The sequence below is a fragment of the Syngnathoides biaculeatus genome, chromosome 7, assembly GCF_019802595.1.
Source record: "Syngnathoides biaculeatus isolate LvHL_M chromosome 7, ASM1980259v1, whole genome shotgun sequence".
In the NCBI taxonomy this organism is placed as follows: domain Eukaryota; kingdom Metazoa; phylum Chordata; class Actinopteri; order Syngnathiformes; family Syngnathidae; genus Syngnathoides; species Syngnathoides biaculeatus.
Window position 1 is genome coordinate 23148497 of NC_084646.1, and position 24465 is coordinate 23172961.

Below are 24465 nucleotides of genomic sequence, written 5' to 3' on the forward strand. Positions count from 1 at the left end.
AATATATACTGCCACAAGCAGTATGGCAGTGAATCGCCTCGGTAACTAAAACAGCCAGCACTTCAGAGCCATAAACTCCAGTTGCGGTGTGCAGCGTTTACTGAACAAGATAGCATCCTAGCACCGGGAAGAGTAAATACACACTCTTCCACCGCAAGTCTTGCTTCCCCTAAGAGTTCTGTCTGCTCGGTAGCATGCTAGCCAGTCAAGCTGAATGGCGCTGTCTGGAACGCTACTGTTAAGCCATGTTTCCACGAACAAAAAATGCAGCATGCTCCCATAGTCTTACGGACAAAGTGGACCAGTCGAATGTAATCCAGTGGTGATGATGAGCAGAATCTTCCGACTATAACACCCATTTGTAAAACAAAAACACCAGAACACCGTTTCTTTGGGACAGAGAGCAGCCGCTGCACATGTACACAAACACTTATTTCTGCTATATTGCACTGTATTTATTTTCAAACACACTGGTAAAGTAGTGATGGACCGAAGGTTTCATAGCGATTTCGGACCGAAAAAGTTTTGTCACACAAATATAGATGATCAGCAATCACTCACTCTATTTGAGCTCTAATAAAATGTAAATTTAAAAAAAAAAAAAAAAAGAAAAAAAAAAAACTTAGTCTCTCTCTATATACGACACACAAACAGCAGGCAATGGATGGAGCCATGAGAATGATTGACAGCTCCCTTTTGACCAATCAGTGAGCGTCATTTTCTGAACTCACCCCATGCTGTCTACAGCAGGGATCTTTTACCCACAAACAAAGAGAGCATGTGGTTACTTTAAGCCTCTTAATTGTGAGTGTCTAGTTCTGCTTATATCCGACTTGGAAATATCGTGCTTTGATGTGGCTGGGGAACGTGTAATGGAGACAAGCGTATCCAGAAAGATTACTGGGAGGACATCTGGTGTCCTTTCCCACCCCAAAGCGTAAATTAGTTAAATGCAAACGGTGGATTAAGGCTTGTGGCCGACCTCACGGCCATCTGAACGTATTGAAGATAAATCAGCACAAAGCTGTCTGTTCAAAGGTAAATTACTCAATTAGTCAGTGTAATACCTATAGAGTACAATGATGATGAACATCTCCTGGAATGTGACAAGGGGCTTGCACTACAAATTGACAAAGACCATCCCATATTTTCACTATTTTCCATTATTTTAACCTGTAGTTCATATCCGTCTGACAAAGAATTGGTTTTCTTTTCCTCCTTTCTGTTAGTCAAGCTACAACTACTTCATTCATCCGCACTGGTTTGACCTTGGACCCTCTGCGTTTATTCCACTCCTGTGGCAGAGACGTGCAGCTTTGCTCACATGGCACACAAAGTTATGGAGTTTGAGGCCTTGTAGTGTTTTAATCACGTTGCAGAAACTTTAATTGGCGTTGCTGTTTGGGAAACCTTGACATTACGAATATATCCTGATTCTTATCTGTTGAAAGTAATTTAGGCCTTTCTGTACACCTTTTGTCGATATTTCTGATACCATGGGCAAAAAGGACACAGAAATACTACCAGGAATTCACTCTAACGAATTGCTCATAAAATGCTTCGGCCGCACTGCGTCCGCCATTTTGATCGGTAGCTTGGGGTGCCTAACAACAGTAGGCGTGGCTAAGGCCCCTGTGCGGATACATCCATAGTGCCTACTTGTCTCTCTGCCACACAGTCCAACATAATGAAAGACAGGATGAAGTACTCCTAATTTCATTAAACACACGCCCCCGTAGACTTGATATTTGATAACACCTTGAGAGTGAAATAAACAAACCTAAAATACTTTTCTTTGAAAAAGGTGGATGTGCAACAAAACAATTCCACAAAGTCAACAAAACATCACCAATCAAACCAACTTACCCTCTACTACGATAGACTCAGTTGTGGAGGGAACGAGAGAAATGGTGTCTTCATTGCAGCGCTTGAAGCGAAGACTGTCGTTTTCATCCATCTCCCCAGGGAGAGACCTGGGATTTAAAAAAAAAAAATAAATAAATAAATAAAAATCCACTGGTTAAATACTTGCCTAAAAAGAAGTACAGTACAGTACATCCTCAAGAAAAACAAATTGCTAGTTTTTTAATCTGCCCCTTGATAAAATCAAGTATGCTCCAATTCATGTCTGGCTGATTGTCACTTAAAGGTCTCGTAGAAAATATATATGCTTTAAAATACTTTGAGTTGTTAATAAAGCAAATTTTGAAATTCAGCAGGTGGAACACAAGCTGAGGGACTGACCCTGAGCTGCTGTGGTGGCACAGGCTGTGGCCGAGGTATAAAGCAGGAGCTCCAGGAGAGGTGATGTTAGGTTTTGTAATAAGCTGGTAACTTGGTCCCCGTGGAATGATAGTCATGCCTGGGGGGGCGAGAAAATTTGCATGGCCATTCAGGGTCTGTGATGAGGCTGTGCGTGACTGTTCCTCCTCTCTATGGCGGTCTTTTAGTACTGGGGGCAAAACACAGACGAGACAGTGGTGAGATAGGTGGAGGAAGAAAAGAAGAACAGTGTAAACCAGCAAAGACAAAAACAAGTAGATTGAGCTGACACTATTGAAATTTTTTTAAATTAATGTATTTACATGGCTTATTGTTATATTGCAGTAAGCCACAAAAATTACAATTCTTGGCCAAAAAAAGAAAAAAAACAAAAAACAAAAAAAAACAAAAGTGGCAAACCCACAGATAGAGATTCTTATTAGAACTGCCAACCTAACTGCCAACACTTCCAGGACTATTTCTCTGTATTTCCATACAAATTAAAATTATGTGAAGAACATTACTGTGGGACAATTAATGCAGTATTTCATGGAACACAGGGGTCAGTTTGTTTGCTGTCATGGAGGCGATGATTAGTTAATTACCAGCGTATGACTGTAATGGTGGCCACTAACATATAGACACTGACCTGCTAAGGCCAGGACAAATTTCTAAATCAATGAAAATTTTCGCCCAACAAAAATGGACCAAAACTGCATTTTCTGTATCGGTCTCATATTCTTTTCTCCATGAAACATCCAGTCCAAAGCAGACTGGTGTGATGACGTAAAGAGAAACTGCGACAGGCACAGCCTGACCAGACAAATGGGGATATATTAGGGTTACCCTAAAGACGAGAACCGAAGCTCACCTCCCCGCAACCCTTTCCTTCTCGGTACACTTGCTTTACAGCACTCCCCTACACCTACCTCGCCATTTCCCCCGGTACAGTGGGAGTATCTCGCCATGCCCTCCTCCGAGGCCACTCACCTCCGGTGCGGCTATCAACCGAAGCAGCCTGTCCTCAGTGCACCCTCGACCATGTCGCGCCGTTCGGGCGGGGACTGGCTCACGTATACCGTATCCAGGCCGCCCTTTTCGCCAGGGGGCTCAGAACAGCTCCAGCCCATCTCGCCCTCTGTATCAGGGAGGTGGAGCCTGAGCGCGCGTGATAGGACCCAAAAAAATGGTGAACTATGCCTGGGCAGGGTAAAGCCAGAGGAAACTTGCAGAAAATCGGTCGTCTGACCTGGGTATAGGGGCGAAAGACTAATCAAACCATCTAGCAGGTGCTTCGTTACGAGGTCTCCCTCTGGTGCTCGATGGCAGTTTTATCTGGTAAAGCGAATGATAGAGTCCTTAGGGCCAAAACGGCCTCAACCTAATCTCAAACTTTAAATGGGTAAGAGGCCCGGTTTGCTGCCTTGGAGCTGGGTGTGGAATGGGGAGCTGCCAAGTGGGCCAGTTTTGGTAAGCAGAACTCGGGCTGCGGTTATGGTTAAAGTCTCAGGTGAGAACATATTTTAATTTAGTCTGGGTGCAGGACTGACCAAGGTCGCACAGCAAGCAACATGGCCGAAAGCCACTGAAAAGGAAAATCCTGAAAAAAAGAAATACAATGGATGTCGATGGTACCTGGAACTGTAATATTTGTTGTGAACGTTTTGTTTGCACTTTGGTGACAAAGACAAATATAGAAATTAGTATTGTAAACCAAATAGTGTAATGTACACTTGACCTGAACTGGCGCAGACATCGCCTAGATTGGAAAGACGAATCAGTTGCTGCTACTCAGAGACCCAACAGACCAAAATGTTGCTTGCACTCTCACAACGACGATGTTTGGAAGATGTCTCCAGACTCGGAAGTTGCGTATTTCAGACTATACACAATAAGGTGAAACCTTGATTGAATGAATCCGATTTAATGAGTAAGCGAGGAAGTAACCTACTGCAGAGGGGTACCAACAATTTTGTTCCAGTGTGCATGTACAGTAGAACCACATCAAGTTTAGTGACACCTGATAGCGGTTTCCTAATTTTAAGTGACGTTAATCTTTTTCAATATAGTGAGCATGTAGGAAAACACTTTATCATCTATAAAATCCCAAATTTTGTGGTGAGTGTTCTGATACTTTCAGAGATTTATGTGGGCACACAGAGACATTGCAACATACATTTTGGTGATAATTAATTTCAGGGTTTTTTTTGTTTCTTTCTTTTTTCCATCAAGCTACTTTATGCTTTTTCTCTCTAGTGTGCGTATGGAGGAGTCTCCAAGAGGTCTCAGATTAAATTGAACAATTGATTTTTTTCAGTCACGACTCCATGCAGACCTGGCTAAATTCCAGAAGATGTCACAGGGACATCACCACAACCAGCGGAGACTCGAGTTGCCATCAGGTTGCTAAATAGTCTCCAGGCCAGTGATATACAGGTCTTAAATACAGATTTTATCAAATGACAAAACTTTGACTACTAGGGGATATCATACAGTGCACCCTGCTCCTCCTAGCCTATTCGTATTTGTCTTCTGTCATTCTCCATTTTCTTCCTTGATCTATCAGGTAAAGGCATGTGGCCACCCTACCTTGATTTAGTTCAAGGTTTTTGTCCTTGCCACAGTGGTCAACGTTCTTACTGATATGGAGAAGGTCAACCAGAAAAAAAAAAAAGATAGTTGAGAGAACTTGGTTTTGAAATGTATAAATGATTAGAATTAAACTTACGGAGATTAGGAGATCCAGATGGGCCTGTCCTTGATAAAGAATCTCTCTATGTAGGAATAAAAAAGACAAAATATTTTTCAAGGTCATTTCATCAAACACTTTTGAGCTGTTTTTTTACCAGTTTTTTTTTTTTGGTTTGATTTTTTTACAAGAAATGAAAGCACACAAAATCTGTGCAAGGACCATCAAAAATTTTACATGTGACCATTTTTTTGACTTTTTAATATGTAGCACCCTTGCCAAGTTGTGCCTGGTGACCATGAGCAGTGTAAAAAAATAATTTAGATACTTGGGCAACTCCTCTCCATTGTGTGTATTGTTTTTCACATTCCAATGGAGTGTTTACCTTGTTCTTGGTGCTGGTGCAGTCACCCAGCAGAGACTTGCAGCTCCTGTGAACATTCACAGCACAATCTGAAAAACAGTATCCGACAGTCAAGACTTCATATACAGTGGACCCTCATTATCACAGTGGGATAGGGACTAGCGCAAATTGAGAAAATCTGAGAAAAACTGATGCCCATTCCAACTGCATTGAGGAAAACAAAACTTTCATATCGTAAAACGTCTTGAATAAGTGCGGTTTGCCACCATAACCACACCCCAAAATGAAACAAAATAAATATGTGGGGGTCCATTGTACTGTATTTTCCATACTATAAACCACAACTTTTTTCCTGCGCCCTATGTAACGATGTGGCTAAAATATAGATTTTTTCGGTAGCAGCTATTAGTTTAGTACAACAAAAACTAGTTTGTATATACAGTGAAGAAAATAAGTATTTGAACACCCTGCGATATTGCAAGTTCTCCCACTTAGAAATTATGGAGGGGTCTGAAATTTTCATCCTAGGTGCAAGTCCACTGTGAGAGAAATAATTTAAAAAGAAAAATCCAGAAATCACACTGAATGACCTTTTTAATTTATTTGTGTGATACATCTGCAAATAAGTATTTGAACACCTGAGAAAACCATTGTTAATGTTTGTTCCAGTATTCTTTGTTTGCAATTACAGAGGTCAAATGTTTCCTTTAGTTGTTCACCAGGTTTGCACACACTGCAGGAGGGATTTCGGCCCACTCCTCCACAGAGAACTTCTCGTGATCAGGTGGGTTTCTGGGCTGTCGCTGAGAAAAACAGAGTTTCAGCTCTCTCCAAAGATTTTCTATTGGTTTAGGTCTGGAGACTGGATAGGCCATGGGGTGGACAGGTGCTTTTTATGCATCTAACGACCTCACACAGGTGCATCTGATTCAGGATAAGACATGAAGAGGAGGTGGACTTTTAAAGGCGGACTAACAGGTCTTTGAGGGTCAGAATTGTAGCTGATAGACAGGTGTTTAAATACTTATTTGCAGCTGCATTACATAAATAAATCGTTAAAAAAAAAATCATACATTGTAATTTCTGGATTTTGGATCCAGAGATCTGTGTGGAGGGGTGGGCCAAAATCCCTCCTGCAGTGTGTGCAAACCTGGTGAACAACTCCAGGGAAAGTTTGACCTCTGTAATTGCAAACAAAGGTTACTGTACCAAATATTCACATTGGTTTTCTCAGGTGTTCAAATACTTATTTGCAGCTGTATCAAACAAATTGTTTAAAAAAAAAAAAAAAAAAAAAAAAAATCATACTTTGTGATTTCTGGATTTTTGTTTTTAGATTATCTCTCTCACAGTGGACATGCACCTATCGTGAAAATTTCAGACCCCTCCATGTTTTCTAAGTGGGAGAACTTGCAATATAACAGGGTGTTCAAATACTTATTTTCTTCACTGTAATGCTTAATGTGACCTTTATCCATAATGCACGAGGGTTTTGGCATCCACTGACGGTTTTAGCACGTAGAAGAAGACAGTACCTCCAACAGGTAAAGACAACAACGCTACCTCGAAAGTATAGAAGAAAAAGACGAAACTACCTCCAGCATGTAGAAGAAGACGGGACTAATTGAATGATGTGTCCGGGGGATTTTTTTTTTTTTACTGGAAAAAAGCGTTCTTGTTTTGGACAGCCCATATAACGGATTTTGTACTTAGTTCCAGCTGTGATTCCTGGAGGTACAACTATTTTTTGCAGCCACTAGACATCAGTGTGAATCATGCTTTTGAAGCGGAACTACAAGGTTAGTGGGAGGCTTGGATGAGCAGTGGGGAGTAATCTTTCTTTCACAAAAACTGGCTGCACGTGAAGATCATCATTTTCTGAGGTCTGCCAGTGGATCTTAAAAGCATGGAGCGGTGTGAAAGAATCAACCATCACCAACGGATTTCGAAAGGCTGGACAAAGTGAGGAGAACAGCACAACTTCGAGGTAACTGTGTCTCCAGATGGCAGATGACAGAGAGATTGAAAAGGTGTGTGACGGAGACGATCTGAGGCTCTTCAACGCCGATAATAAAGACAACAACTTTAGTGGTTTCAGTGAACAGGAGGAAGATGAGGATACATTTTTAAAAATGGCTTTTCCATTAGGATTGAGCCATTTTACTGGAGTGTTATAGTCACTGTACCCCCATTCGAAGCGTGAAATCAATGTCCGTGCCGTAAATCCATGCCGTATTTTCCAGTATGGCTAATCTATGTAACAAAAAATTCTGCGCGAGGTGAGCACAGTTTGTAATATGATGCACTCTGTAGTCTGGAAATTACGGTAGTACTGCTTTTTTTTAATCAGTTGAATGTAACCTGATGTTATTCTATATTTATATTTAAGTGGAATTTAACATAGAAACTTCACACAACACATGCTTTTTCAAAAAATGTTGGGAATATATAAAATTGAAAACCTTCACTGAGATGAGATCAGTTTGTTTTTCTCCATGCATTTAACCATTCACAATACAGCAAAAGTATCCTATTTCATAGTTTAGAAGGAACTGAAAATAAAATAAAATGTTCCACAAAATAATGGAAGTCCACTACTTTGCTACAAATTCTAAGGGAGCAGGTCAAACAAATTAAGTCATTACTATACAACCTACGACTCCAACCCAACCAGTTAAAGCCTGGTCACATGGTCACACAGACACGTTTGCAAACACCCACACACACAAAAGGCAAAGCCAGAGAACCTTCTCTTTTGAGAGGCGGATCCATTGTATGTGCAGTGCTGAAAAGTCTAAACTAGCTATCCATCCTCTTTTTATAGCACTTGTCATCACTCAGGACAGGGGTAACCGAAAACTATCCCCGGCGACTTTGGCCAAGTGGTGGGGTTAGACCTGGACAGCTCACCAGTAACGGATTCAAAGTAATGCACCGTCCAAGAAGTATGTTAACACTAGCAATGCTGGTAACATGTTTTAAAGGGACTCCAAAATACCAACATTTTCAGTAAGGAGTAAAATAACCTGTTACTTTTACCAGATAAGTAATTAGACTATAGTTAGTTCTTCAAACCAACAACAGCTACTTTTGCATCATCACTGTTTCTCACCAAGTACTAATTTGTGGCTTCTGATTTGAACAAAGAGTAGTCCAGCTGTGCAAAAGCATAACCAAGACCACTCTTTTTTTTTTTTTGACAAGTAGAAGAAAGTGATAGGGAAGTGATTATTTATAACAAAAAACACAGTGACAGTGTAATACAATAAAAGTGCACAATTTCACTGTCGCCACACTATTTTGTTATTTTCCTGAGAAGGAAGTTGATTGGATTAGTGTTACTTTTTTTATTTAGACATTAAGAATACAGTTTTACTGCCATGTTCAACACGCAATGCATTGTGGAGTAATTATTCATACTGAAGTGCATGGCCATAAATCAGTCATATGGTTAAGGACTGACTCACTGAAGGAATAGTTTGAACTTTGTGAAGAACATTACGTAGCAACAAGCATAATCATTAATTATAGCTTCAATGCAATGTTTTTATGATATCAACCTTGTAAAGCCAGATGCAGTTGCACCATGAATCAAAGAGATTTTGATGTTCCATCATCAAAAATATGAGTCTTTGTATTAATTTGCATTTTGTCAATTTTGTTTTCAAGCAAGCCTGGCAACAAAAATAGTAAATCTATTAAATCAGAATAATCAGTTCTCAAACGCAGAAATTAAAACTCAGCTGATTTTACAACATATATTTTGGATTTTGGTTTCCATTTTGTGCATTGAACTTCTTGTACATCTTCAGTGCTATGTATATTTCCTATATCCCAAAATAATACTGAAACAATGCAGATTTCCCCATTGTGGGACTAAAAAAGATTCTTATATTCAGACATGCAAGCGTGACCAAAAAAAAAAAAAAAATTGTAGAGGGGTTGTAGGGAGTATTTCCCGCAATTCCACAGAGAATGTTTTTTATTTGAACATAAATTAAGCCATCTGGAAGAAACTGAAGAGTACAATAAAGCAAACCATTTTCTTCATGCAGAAGAAATGTTTATTTACACCGCTCAAATATGTCAATGTACAAATTTAGGATTAAAATTACATTTGCCTTATATTTCTTGCTACTTTGTTTTAGTCTCTAACTAAAGCCAAGCCCATTACCACCTGCAATTTATGCGAGTTTCAAGATGTGTCACAAGAATAGCATGTTCCTCTTTCACCAATCTCATTCTGGAAAAGAACTGACTAAAATTTCATTTCATGTTTCACTATTACCAACTTTAAAAGCTAATCCCAAATGCATCCTCCAGGAAAACATTAAGTATAATATTTTTAAACGATATCCAGAACAATCAGTGTCATGGGCGTAACAAGTCAACATTCAGTCATTTCCGCGACAAAATATCTATCCATTTTCTGAGCCGCTTATCCTCATGAGGGTTGGGAGTGTGCTGGGGCCTATCCCAGCTGTCAACGGGCAGGAGGCAGGATACACCCTGAACTGGTTGCCAGCCAATCGTAGGCCACATAGAGACAGACAACAGTCACAGTCACACAATCAAACTGAGGGGCAGTTTAGAGTCCACCATTAATGTTGCATGTTTTTAGGATGTGGGAGGACACCAGAGTGCCCAGAGAAAACCCACACAGGCACAGGGAGAACATACAAACCCACATTGGCTGGGCCGGGATTTGAAATCCAGAACTCCGAACTGTGAGGCCAAAGCTTTACCAGCAAAATATGTTCTGCAATAGTTAGCATCTTTGCAGATGCAACGTGTCTTCTTTTCTTCCAGAATATATACTCAGTTTTAATTAAAATTAAGGTTGACATGAAAAAATGTCTGGCACAGTGGAACATCTGGTTAGACACATTGCTTGAATGTGTTTGCATTCTTGTGTATAAAAGCAGTACTCTAAAAAACAAAAAACCAAAAAATACTAGCAACTTCCACCAAGAGTTTATCATTTGTCTTCTGTGTGCCACAATGAAGGCAAAACAGAACTCACAGTCAATCAAACTTTCAAGATCAAGCATTGACAGCAGAATGTATTGGACTATTTTCATATACATTTTTTTGCTCCAGACCACATCAAATCCCTCTAATTTTTCTAAATTAAGCCAATGAACTCCTGTCAACTCCCCTAGTAACCTATGAACAGCTTCTGGCCAAGTTAAATGAAAAGACAACATAAAGTGGCTTCTGACTGAGCCTCAACAGCATAGTCATTACCCTTGTTTTCAAAATTAGTCTAGTTTTACTGAACTGGCACGCTTTATGACACCCAAAAATACAAATCATTACTGTAATTCAGCAGAGACAATGAGCTTGACATAAGAAGCGCACTTTAGACTGTACTGCATTGGATAATTTTCAAGCACTGGAGGATTTTCTTTTTACCTGCCTAGGAGGATTTGGACAATCCAACAGAGGCACACCAACCTGATCTTGAGGTAATTCTTATTCTTATTCCAGCTGAGGTGTATAAAACAAATTTCAAAACCAAACAAGAAAGACCAGAAGGCTTTAAGTCCAACAGAATAGTCTTACCTTCATCCAAGCTCAAACACACTGATCAGCAATGAGAATAGTCAGGGGGAATACGAGCGTTATAAAAAAAAACAAAAAAACAAAATCTGAAAAAAGACCTTCACAGGTAAGCAGATCTACACTTAATATTGACATTCACTTCAGAGTCATCTGTGAAGAGCCCAAACGCAAGCTAAATTCTTTCAGGAAACGGAGCCAATAGTACGCACTGATTCACACAAATTCTGCTTGGTAGAGGTAAAAGATTAGCCAAAGATAAGCAAGGACAGGGTGTTTTTCTGTTTACTGATATCACAACTTTTATCAGTACTCATACCACCTCTAAGTCTGAACAGTGCATGCTGAAAAGATGCCCCACACAGGAAATTGGATGGGCTCAGAGCAAAGTTTTGCAAATTAAGTTGGAAATCATGTGATTGACTTGTGCATCCACAAGGAGAATCAGTGAAATTACAAAAAAAAAGAATACATTTGTAATATTATGAAAACAAAGTCGCATGAACATTTGAGCAATATGTTACAATTTAAATTCAAACAGCTGCTATTATTAAAGACCTTAAAAGTACAAGATTAAATAAATAAAAACACTTCTGTCATATTACATTGCTTTCTTTTGCTTGGTAAGGTCAAATCTTTTGGTTTGACTTGAATGAAAATTGAATGAAACAAATGTAACAAAGGAGTTCATGCCAGAGAATGGCAGCATTTTGATTTTGCAGTTGACAAATGTCAAGCATTCATAGTCATCTACCAGTATTTATTTTTTAGATTTTTATTTGCTGACACAGAATAAGTCCTCATTTGCATCACATATAAAAGGCCCACAAGAACAAGTCCTGATGCAGTGTCAGTGTCAGGTCAGAAAATAAGAAAAAAAAAAAAACAGCATCATTGTGAAAATGATATCGCCTGCACAGGATCTAACGAACACTTTAGAAAACTGTTGTCAGTTAAGTCAGTTCATCGCTACAGTTAAATTTGCGAGTTAAAAAAAAGCAAAGTGAAAGCCATTCAGCTAGGGGTGGGCATCAAGAATCAAGAACTGACAAGAACCTACATTAATGTTTCAAAGCCTGGTGTGTCCACCCTGAAAAAGAGTGGCAAAAACCAAGAAGGATGTGCAAAAAGACATGCTTACATGGTGGCAGCGGTGAACAAATAGGGTCAACTTTGTTCAAATGAATGACCATTTGCATCTGTCCCACACTTGGGATAAGATTACATTGTCCAAAGGAGCTGTTCCCAATGTGTAGAACTCTGACATTCTCCCTCCTACTCTTGGCCTCAGCCCACACCCTGTGGAGCTTCAGTGAACTCAATTCCCTGTCAATTGGGCTCGTGAAATAATAAAATACATCTATGGCAAGATTGAAGCAGCTGACAAGGTACACAGTTGGTTGCACTTTTGCACAGATGGTGTTTAGTATTTAATCTTCAACCAAAGGTAAGAGTCGATGACGGGAAATAAAAAGCTGAACACTGAGCTAAAACTTCATTGTAGCAACTTTACAGCACAATGAATTGGGACAAAAGTCACAGAAATGCCATACAGTATCACAAACACTAACCTTGTGCCTCATCAGTGGAACCAACATTTTATAGCAAATGGTACTACCTAATTGGAAAAATAAATAATCAATCAATAAATAAATGGGAAAAATCACCACAGCCATGTGAAGTTACTTTTAGCCCAAAAATGCTGAATTCCGGTGTGTACCCTTCAAAACAAAAGGGCACAAGACATCAAGTCCCCGAGCCCCAGAGCTGTGCCACTCATGGTTGTGTATAGAAGTATTCCTCCGTCTTCCCAATCAACAGAGCGGCCAAGCCACTCACGGCTGTGTATGGAAGTATTCCTCCGTCTTTTCGATCAACCGATACTGCTATTTCTTCATCAGGTGACGATAAATCCGAGAAATCAGCACTGGGCATAATGGTGTTCCATGTAATCAAGCCTTTGTTGCGGCACATAAAACGTCACATCAGTGCACGTAGGTCATGTCACTCGCGAAAATGGCAGCGCCTCTGAGAATTCGTAATTGTCGATAAAAATCTTCTCGAAACACTATTAAATGAGAGAGGATCACATAGTCAAAATAGAGTACAGATTACATGACCTATTGGCTACATTGTTAATGCAAACCAGTGGAATTCCCCTCAAAAAATGGGAACTAGCACACTTTTCCTCCATTTTTCAGGCATCTTCTCGCCCGCTAGTATTCTGTTGAATAAGTTGGTCAAAAACTCCACAGCCACCTCTCCAAATTGATTCCATACCTCCACTGGTATGTCATCAGGACCTTTCCCTTTTTCATCCTTTGTAGTGCCTTTCCAACTTCCCCCTTACTAATCATTGTCACTTCCTGATCCTTCACACTTGCCTCTTCTACTATTCCTTCGCTCACATTTTCTTCATTTATCACCTTCTCAAAGTATAATTTCCATCTATTTAGTACACCACTGGCATCAGTCAACACATTTCCATCTTTATCCTTAATCACACTTACCTGCTGCACATCCTTCCCATTTCGATGTCTCTGTCTGGCCAACCTGTAGACCACATTTTCTCCTTTTTTTGTCCAGCCTGGTGTCCATGTCGTCATATGCCTCTTCTTTACCCTTCGCCACCTCTACCTTTGCCCCACAGCGCATGTCAATGTACTACTTTCGCCTCTCCTCATTCCTCTCGGTCTCCCACTTCTTCTTTGCTAATCTCTTTCCTTGTATGACTTCCTGTATTTTGGGGTTCCACCACCAAGTCTCCTCCCCTTTCCTCTCAGAAGACACTCCAAGTTCTCTCCTGCCTGTCTCTCTGATCACCTTGGCTGTAGTAGTCCAGTCTTCTGGGAGCTCCTCCTGTCCATCGAGAGCCTGTCTCACCTCTTTCCGAAAGGCCGCACAGCATTCTTCCTTTCTCAGCTTCCACCACGTGGTTCTCTCCTCTACCTTTGTCTTCTTAATCTGCCTACCCAGCACCAGAGTGACCCTACGCTGTCAAGCGACACTCTCCCCTACCACTACTTTATAGTCTGTAACCTCCTTCAGATTACATCATCTGCACAAAATATAATCCACCTGCGTGCTTCTACCTCCGCTCTTGTAGGTCACGCTATGTTCTTGCTTCTTCTGGAAGAAAGTGTTCACTAATGCCATTTCCATACATTTTGCAAAGTCCACCACCATCTGTCCCTCAAAGTTCCTTTCCTGGATGCCGTACTTACCCGTCACGTCTTCATCACCCCGTTTCCTTCACTAACATGTCCATTACAATCTGCACCAATCACAACTCTCTCTCCGTCTGGGATGCTCAGAACTACTTCATCTACTTCCTTCCAGAATTTCTCTCTCAAATGTAGGTCACATCCTACCACATTACAAATAACACCCTCAATTTCAAATTTCAGCCTCATCACTTGATCTGATACTCTTCACCTCCAAGACATTCTTAGCCAGCTCTTCCTTTAAAATAACCCCAACTCCATTTCTCTTTCCATCTACTCCATGGTAAAATAATTTAAACCCTCCTCGTAAACTTCGAGCCTTACTACCATTCCACCTGCTGTCTTGGATGCACAATATATCAACCTTTCTCCTAATCATCATGGCAACCAATTCCTGTTATAGTCCCAACATTCAAAGTACATACACACAGTTGTAGGCTCTGTGCATTCCTCTTCTTCTTCTGGCGACAAATCCGCTTTCCTCCCCTTCTTTGTCTTAGACCCACAGTAGCTGAATTGGAGGTTAGCGGTTCGGGGGGTGGGCGTTGTTAACACGGGCCACGACCGATCCGGTATGGGATTCTTTGGATGAACGCTCATATTTGTTTGGGACAGTTTTAGCCGGATGCCCTTCCTGACGCAACCCTCTGCATTTATCCGTGTTTGGGACTGGCTTCCAGATTGCACTGGTTTGTACCCCCATAGGGGTGCATTTATCAACGACAATCAACAACTCCCAGAAATGCAGCTGGCTTTGACAGTATGTGGCTACAACCCTAGTGAGGGTAAGCAGTACAGAGAATGAATGAATGAATGAATTAATTAATTAATTAATATTGTATATTCCGGGCCAAAGATGTTGCCATCCAAGCAATGTTTGTTGTTAGAGCAAAACAATGAAGCCACATATTCCCCATGTTACAACAGCCTGTCTTCGTAGTAAAATAGTGTGAGTATTAGAATGGTCCTCAACCAGTCAAGACTTGTCTCGCAGTGAAAATGTGTGGTGAAATATGAATCAAACAATACGAGAACAGAAAGCCTGAACTGCGGAGCAAGTTGTCCATCAAGCAAGAATACAAAAGAATTCCACCTACAAAGCTTCAATAATTCACGTCTTCAGTTCCCAAATGCTAAATAAGTGACGGTAAAAGACAAGGTGACGTAAAATGGCAATGTCATAAGATTTTCTAAAAATGTGAGGTTTGGTTGGAAGGGCTACTGCAACCAGCGTACAGAGTACTGTACAAACATTTTGAAAATCAGAATGTGTTCCTGAGAAACTGAGTTATTAGGATAAGAAGCCTTTCATGGGAAATATTTTTGTATGCTCTAAAGGGATGGTTTTTTTTAATTGCATCTGCAATAAGATATTTTCTGTTTAAATGGTTTCCAGATCCCTTATTTCTGTTCATACAGCCAAATGTCTTTCAGTTCACATTGTGACCAATAAGAGAGGAGACCGTCATCATATGTTTTGGTATGACACCTTTTAGGATCTTGAATGCACAAAAATACACTTTGGTTGCTGTCGCTTATAATAATGAATATTTCAAAAGATGCTGATTGAAAAAACAACTATTTCAAATCAAATTTACCATGAAGTAGTCTGTGAGAGTCACAACACTGAGAAGGAAACATGCTCGAAGGTGGAGCAACGATGCATGCAAGAAGTGCTGTGCTAAACAAGGTGTGATGGCTGAGGACGGCTCTATTCTGCTCTGATGGATCTGGCAAGCACAACCAAAACCATGTGACCCACTCAGCAAGCCCTGTCAGGAAAATAGCCAAGACCCCCCCCCCCCCATCTCCCCCCATTTCATTCCAGTGGGCCACTGGGAGAGCAAAAGGGCATCACCTGATTTGGCTGATAAGAATTTTGGCATTCCAAAAAGCACCTTAAAAATGTCAAGGATTATGCGGTCACATAAACCAAAATTACATTTCTAATCTAAAACAAGATCAGCATGACGGACCAAGGCAAGATGGAGACAAGACTTTGAAGTTAATTAAATGAATGTAAATTGGGAAAATAATGGAAATATTACTTTTACTCTGCAGCTCTGGAATTCACAATTTGCCAATGCAAGTTCCATAAGAGGTCAGGTGGGTGGAAAAATAAATCACTTTACTGTATTGATCGAAAATGTATTTCTAAATATTTACTTCAACTAATCTATTTTGTTTATCTATCTATGAGAGCGACATATCATGGCAGACAAGTTGTTAGATTTTTATAAACCTTTTATAAACATACAACATAAATATACAACTCTGCTCAATATAGGATTGGAAACATTTCTTTGACTTTCCGCCCAAGCAAAAATCTCTCACATATGTAATACAGTGAGTAAACTACAACCTAACGTAACGTTGTTAGCAATCACCTGTTGAGCCTCAAGTCTACTTTAACAGCGACTAACAACGGAAAGTTTGAGTTTCATCCCCAAAAGCAACATCATGATGGTGTTTGTGTTTTCGTTGGACCAAGGTGGACACGTGCTATTTAAAGTCTCGGACATTTGCTTTACAACTTGGAGAGATTTTGGGCAGCTAGTTCACTAGCAACAAGCGGCTAGTTGTTAGCTCTCCATCGCATTCAAGAGACGACAAACTGATTTACATTTAACTAAGTAAATACACGTTGGTTCGTCCTCATACGAACACAATGAGGACATAAGGGAAGTTTTAGTTATCGCCCGTAGTTACCACTACGCTAATTGGCGAGCAAACAACTCGAGTGCCAGTAAACGTCCATTGAAGAATGATCCACCTGATCCCACTACAGGAGCCGCTTCTTACCGTTAATAACATCGACACTCCGTCCCGGTGCGGTTGGTTGCGCCCGAAACACTAAGAGCGGCTCGGTTGGCAAACCACATCATTGATGTGACGAGCATAAAGTATCCCCGGTTGTTGTTGTTGGGGGTTTTCCTCCACATTAGTTAGCCGCTCTCTGCAGTGGGAACAATCTGTAGCATACGGACTGCGCATTCCACAGGCTCAATCCCCACGCCGCCACTTGGCTCCAATTAAAGGGACACGACACTACGTTTTTTTCTACAAATCTCACCAATAAGGAATTGCAAATATACGTAACAGTAAGCTAGGGTGATTTATCAATTTTATGGATTAGTCTGAGTTCAATTGTAATGAAGATGTTTAATTAGCTTGGTTTAAAAAAATAATATGAATTCATTAATTCATTTCTTTATACTGTAATAGCTTCAATAGTTTTGGAGGCGCTCATTCACATTAATCCATTTACCTGGGGGGGGGGGGGGGCGAGAACGATGTTGTGAGGTGAACAGCATCGTCGTCGTTGCCATCCTCATGCTATTGGCATGGCTGTTGTTCTCCTCACTGTTCTCTCCTCTCTTCCCGTCATTAAACCTCTCTTGTTTTCTCTTTCTACCCTGTCTCGCAACTCTTGTTTCTCCATTTCAAGCACACCAGCTGAGGCAGACGGTCACCCATTTTCGAGGTCGAGCATGTGAACTTCTGCTAGTTTTCTTATAGAGACAGATAGACAAATGTATTACGCCCATAACAGAATAAATGCATATTCATTTATTCAAGCAATAAATGCATAATAAAATTCCTGGATCGCTGATATCCACTACATTTGGAGATAACTTGAAAGGCTGAGGAGCACAAGACAAGACTAAGATCATGTGAACCTTTAAGTTAAATAGACAAATACATGGAGAGTGGATGTATTAGTGACTAATTTTCAAAAAAAGGCAACTAGCGAAGCTATCAACTAGCAATTCTGCAAAGAAACTGGACGACATACATTGTTTTGTGAATATGACAAGAAAGGTAATCACAGAGTCAATCGTGCTGAATATTAACAAAGAGAGAGTACCCATTTATACATTGCAAAAGCAAAGATTTGTCAAGGTTGGAAACAATTGACTCAAGGGATGTGTTTCCAAGCTGCAAATATTTTTTGAATAGGTTGCCATGCCTCAAATATATCTAAATACATAAGAGAAGTAGTCTTTTCAAAACACTTGTAAGAAACATTTTGACAGCCTTTTATAGCACAAAGAAAGTAAGAATGGTCAGGCAGTCATGGAAAATGTCTACTCAAATATGTCCATCCATCCATTTTCTTTGCCACTTATTCTCACAAGGGTCTCGGGAGTGCCGGAGCCTATCCCAGCTGACATCAGATAGGAGGTAGGGTACACGCTAAACTGGTTGGCAGCCAATCACAGGGCACATAAAGACAAAGAGCCACACTCACAATCACACCTTGGGGCAATTTAGAGTGTCCAATTAATTTTGCATGTTTTTGGGATGTGGGAGGAAACCAGAGTGCTAGGAGGAAACCCACGCAGGCACGGGGAGAACGTGCAAATGAATGAGACCTTTCTAAAAAGTTTGAATGAGGTCATTGAGACGAGGCACACGTTCCCCTCCGCGGCTGGGCATCGTCAAATGGTGGGGGGCTGAAACAATCTGCACCACCGCTGTCATGACAGTGGAACCCCACGGGGTGGTGGGCCCCCCAGTTTGAATATCACTCGATTAGAAGCATCCCAACATACCGCCAAACCATATGACACATGCTGTCGTATGGCTAATTGGAAAATTTCCAATAATAATCTTGCTGAGGTGTTTGCCATCTTGAGTACACAACATTATCACACATGATGATATTGTATGTGCATCTCAAACATTTAAAAATGGGTTAAGATGTTCACAAAAATGCTATGCATTATTCAGCTGCTCAAGAAAAAAATATTTGAACAATCTCTGCTTCTCATAACTTTAGCTATCATTTAAATAGACTCAGTGGCCGTGGCAACCAATTTCCCTCATTGGCCCTCAAAAGAGATATAATATGATTGAACCCTATGAACTCTGCCTAGCAACAAACATAAACCTAAAGTTACCCGAAAAGAGAATCAAACCAATTGTGTTGATCAAGGTTGCTAGTAACAACAGAACCAAACAGCCTTACATCATAGTTCCACAGTTCTCATCAGAGCATGTCTACACCCTGGCACACTTTCATTTGAAATAGCTGGTCTTATCAGCAGATAAAATATGAGCAGTGAAGAAGTGTGCGGTGCTGAAATGTCCTTCACACACTGTCATCTGCCTGTGGCTGTTGTGGCTTCTCACACGCAGCTCGTGCCTTCTTCAGTTCACTCAACTCAGCAAAGAAATATGAAGAACCACACTATCTGGAAACATTAACTGAATTCATGCATGCTCATCAACTGTGAGAAGACGGTGCTGATGGATGAGATGTTCCGCCCAAAGATAATGAAGCATTGTGCAACACAATGCAGTGAAACAGAATGCAGATGCAGCCTTGCAGATGATGTTCTTGGAAACAGTTGTCAAATATGGGATGAAAGATACAAAACAGTAACTGTTTTCTTTCCAGGAATTGAAGCACCGCCTTAGTGTGACAGAAGATGAATTATCTGTAATCATCCATTTCAAGACAAATGCCAAATAATATGGTTCAATATTTTGCCTTGTATTCACTCTGCTTTATGTGGTACAAACTTCTTGAATTTCAGACTTTACAAAGCTACTCGGGTTCAGGTTTGATTGACATTGTCAGAGATGTATTCATTTCAAATTTTTGTTGTTCTTCTGGTTGTCCTACATAATCGTACATGTGTCTGCGCAATGGGGGAGGGTGGAAAGACCTACCTTTGAAAGGAAAGGAGGAATCTACAGTCATTGAAAAAAAGGCTTTTGGAAGGGACAAACCAAGACTCAAACCCAGAACCTCACGAAGTGCGAAGCAGACATGCTAACCATTAGCCCTCCTTGCTGCCATTCCTTAGACAGTTACACCCTCTTGACACAAACTATTGTAAATGTCTTTGCATTTTCATGCAGATGATAGTATTTTTGGCCCATCTTGACATTTCATGTACTGTTACATCCACAAAATACTCTTTACAAATTCATTTTGGTACTGCCTTTGAATGAATGTCAAGTTTGTAGGTCTACCCAATATTGTGGCCCTCGTGCAACTCTTTGTTTCTGAGCAGGTGCACAGGCAGTAGCGTGGTTATGAAAAGCCACACGTTTGCATGTCAGTCGAGCACCTGCACTCGTGTGTGTGTGTGTGCTTGTGAGAGAGACAAGCATAAAAAGCACCATGCAATTGCCATGTTACTCACTCATGCACTGAAGGCTATGCTTTTTCTGCAGCGTCTTGCCGCACAGGGAGCAGGTGGCGCAGCTGGAAAAAGTGCCGAGCGCAAAAAGATGCACGTTGTTGTGGCTGAACTCTGTCTCTTTGGCCTCCCTCTCTTTCTCCTTACCCCTCTGCTGCTGTTTATCTCGGTTCTTACCCTGCAGGGGCACAACGGAGTTTGGTTAGTGTCATTCGAAGTGTGTCACGGGCAGGATGTGCAACATAGTTCATGTAAGAAGATTAGTGTGCTAATAAGTATTCCACGGGTTAATTGTGTAACTCTATTTAATGCAATTAATGGAACAACCATGACTTCAATACTTAACCCTACGGTTGTGTTGCATGTCAAATGTTCAAAGTACTTCTTCTGTGTGAAGTGTTGAGGGAAATGTTGAAACCATGCATTGCGCACATTTACAAACAAAGATAAAGGGAGGGCGTAGTTCATTTCTGACACTTTTGGATACGTAAACACAACCTCGGTCAAATTGACCCAGAAATAGGATTGCTGTTACTGAGAAACAAATGTAGCAGGAGCGTTGACAAAAAATTTTAAGACAGATTTTTCCGCGCAGATTTTTAAAATTATCTTCATTGAGCCATGATCTTCATTCCTCTCCTTTCCAGTGCATGTCTCCATCTTTCTAATTGTTCCTCTGTATGCTCCCTGCTTTCACTGCATCTCACAATATCATCTGCGAACATCATGGTCCAAGGGGATTCCAGTCTAACCTCATCTGTCAGCCTATCCATTACCACTGCAAACAGGAAGGGGCACAGAGCTGATCCCTGATGCAGTCCCACCTCCACCTTAAATTCCTCTGTCACACCTAAGGCACACCTCACCATTGTTCTGCTGCCATCATACATGTGCTGTACTATTTTAACATACTTCTCTGCCACACCAGACTTACGCATGCAGTATCACAGTTCCTCTCTTGGCACTCTGTCATAGGCTCCGTGGTAGAATAATTTAAACCCTGCTCCTAAACTTCTAGCCTTACTACCTTTCCACCTGCTCTGCACAGAATATCAACCTTTCTCCTAATCATCATGTCAACCAACTCCTGAGCTTTTCCTGTCATAGTCCCAACATTCAAAGTCCCTACACTCAGTTGTAGGCTCTGTGCATTCCTTTTTTTCTTCTGACGATGGATCCGGTTTCCTCCTCTTCTTTGTCTTCGACCCACAGTAGCTGAATTTCCACCGACGCCCTGCAGGTTAGCAGTGCCGGGGGCGGGCGTTGTTAACCCGGGCCACGACCGATCCGGTATGGGATTCTTTAGATGAACGCTCATATTTGTTTGGCACAGTTTTTACGCCGGATGCCCTTCCTGACGCAACCCTCTGCATTTATCCGGGCTTGGGACCCGCCTACAGATTGCACTGGTTTGTGCCCCCATAGGGCTGCATTTCAAATTGATGCACCTTAAATGTTGAAAGCATTTTTTCTGTATTAAGTATGTTGTGATGGTTAATAAACATATACAAATTATATGGTTAATTTGATACATTTTCAAGTTGTGTTAAAAAACAGTGCTCATTGGGATCTTCTTTACGTGTTTATGACAGTTTTAGTTTATTAAACATGCTGTGGGTTCAAATGACCCAGGAACATGATTGATGTTCGTGAGAAACAAATGTTTTTTTTTTCCCCCCCGTTTCTGATACTTTTTATTATTAAACTTGCACCGGGTTCAATTGAGCCAATAACATTAAATTACGTACATTACGCAACAAATAAAAAAGTCGCAATACATTCATTAGTGATTCTCAAATTGTAGTAATGTATGTATTCCACTGGTGGGCTGCAAGCTCCCTCTCATGGTATGCAAAAGAATGGCTGAATCTTATAGCAATACATTTAAATCGTGAACAAAAATTTTGTTTTTAATCCACGACAGACATTTTTAAAAATTTCATGTACATTACATATTTGACTTATCCTTACAGTCCATTTTTTATAACTATAATCCAAAACATCCATCCATTTTCTTTACTGCTTATCCTCACGAGGGTTGTGGGGAATGTTGGCGCCTAACCCAGCTGTCAACTGGCAGGAGACGGGGTACAACCTGAACTGGTTGCCAGCCAATCGCAGGGCACATACAGACAAACAGCCGCACTCATGATCACACCTTGGGGCAATTTAGAGTGTCCAATTATTGTTGCATATTTTTGGGGATCTGGGAGGAATCCGGAGTGCCCGGAGAAGACCCACGCAGGCAAGGGGAGAACATGCAAACTTCGCACAGGTGGGGCCGGGATTGAATCCGCGTCCTCAGAACTGTGAAATGCTTTCCATCTGATACACCATCCAACCTAATCAAAAACAAGTAATTTTCCCACAACTGTAGGAGATGACATGATGCTGATGAAGCAATTCAGCTCCATTTGCTGTATTTGTCACTATTTTATTTTTTAAATGTAGTGAATGGCCGATTCATTTCCCGTGCTGTCCTGGTCGGTGGTGCATTGCACATTATGTCATGGAAGTGACACGTTTTTCAAAACATTTTTGTACAATTATGGAAGCATATTGCTGCCACACGCCTGTCACATCCAAAAAAAACATGTTTGGTGTGGTAGCAAAACGCTTCTGTACAATACACTTTCATATAGAATAACATACGAGGGGCACAACATGGATTGGCTGCGTCATATTGAAGCGACGGCTGTGTTCTTTTGCTGAAATGCAGAATTTAAGTTTGGGTTGGGGTGGGGTTGGGGGTGCCCCAAAATACATACAATAGGTTTAAGTACATCCATCCATTTTCTTAGCCGCTTATCCACACAAGGGTCACGGGAGTGCTGGTGCCTATCACAGCTGTCAATGGGTAGGAGGCAGGGTACACCCAGAAGTGGTTGCCAGCCAATTGCAGGGCACATTGAGACAAACGGCTGCACTCACAATCACACCTTGGGGTGATTTAGAGTGTCCAATTAATGTTGCATGTTTTTGGGAAACCAGAGAAAACCCACCCAGGCACAGGGAGAACATGCAAACTCCACACAGGTGTGTCCGGGATTGAACCCGGGAACTCAAAACTATGAGGTCAATGCTTTCCAGCTGATCCATAGTGGCGCCAGCTTTGAGTACAGTACAATTTAATTTAACGTTTAAGTACAATGCATTGGCATTGTATGTTTATTTGTTTGTTTGTTTACAATTATATAAGTAACATTTTTATCTCAAGTGCAATACATAATGGAATGGTTAAGTAAGTCTTTTATTTCGACATATTTATGTGAAGGGTTAATGTTCAAAGTGTGCATAATATTACTGTGGCTTATAATCACGTTAAACATAGTTAATGGGAATAAATCTCCCTTTTTGGGGGTGGGGGGGGGGGACCAATTAGACCTACAGCACGGTGGATGACTAATTAACACATCCGGCTAAGAGTTCTGGGGACCCGGGTTCAAATGTCTGTGTGGAATTTGCAAGTTCTCCCAGCGCCTGCGTGGATTTTGTCCGGGTACTCCGGTTTCCTCCCACATCCCAAAAACATGCTGGGTAGATTAAGTGAAAAAGCTTGCATGTAGTTTTGAATGTGAGTGCTAATGGTAGTTCTTCTATATGTGCCTTACAATTGGCTGGCGGCCAATTCAGGGTGTGCTCTGCCTCTTGCCCCCAAAGTTAGCTGGGATGCGTTCCAGCATACCTGTGATCCGAGTGAGGTTAAGCGGTGTCGAAAAAGGATGGATGGAATTAGGCTTAATGTGTTTCTCTATTTTTATTCTCGTCATAATGGTGGTACTTAGAGAGACAAATATTTAGCCCTCCACATACTAGTTTGTGTACTTGGTTTAAACAGTTTTACATCTTCCACCATTTCCTGACCTTATCTTTATTGAAGGAGCCGGTCATCCTGTTCCTCAGTGAGCTGAGAGTCCTCTTCACCTTGATGCCTTTTTCCACCTTCTCACTTCGATCATCCTCTTCCTCATTCCTCGCGGACAAAGAAGAAAATGCACAGTCATTTCAAAATAGTAGGTAAAAGAGCACAAGAGCTCCATCAACCAGTACTGAATCTCATTAGACGTTCACTAAGAGACCAAAGAGTTCTATTAAAGGTCAAGTGTCATCACTATAAACATTCTAAAATAGATAATGTAATGAAAAATACATATAACATTATTCACTTCATTGTCTATACGAAAAAATAAATATGAGTGGAGAGGGCGT

General features: G+C 40.9%; 1 protein-coding gene across 3 annotated transcripts in view; it reads right to left on the bottom strand.

Annotated features, from left to right (window-relative positions):
* The window catches only part of LOC133503194 (rho guanine nucleotide exchange factor 18-like), an 81256-nt gene that overhangs the window by 36299 nt on the left and 20492 nt on the right, over window positions 1-24465 (bottom strand). For 2 of the 3 annotated variants that reach the window (XM_061824521.1, XM_061824522.1), the window contains 6 exons: window positions 24121-24229; window positions 20260-20434; window positions 5337-5404; window positions 4991-5036; window positions 2245-2452; window positions 1867-1973 (listed from right to left, as the gene is read on the bottom strand). In XM_061824521.1, coding sequence (XP_061680505.1) covers window positions 1867-1973; window positions 2245-2452; window positions 4991-5036; window positions 5337-5404; window positions 20260-20434; window positions 24121-24229 — 713 coding nt within the window. The remainder of the gene's footprint in view (window positions 1-1866; window positions 1974-2244; window positions 2453-4990; window positions 5037-5336; window positions 5405-20259; window positions 20435-24120; window positions 24230-24465) is intronic. The other variant, XM_061824523.1, reaches the window with a different exon arrangement.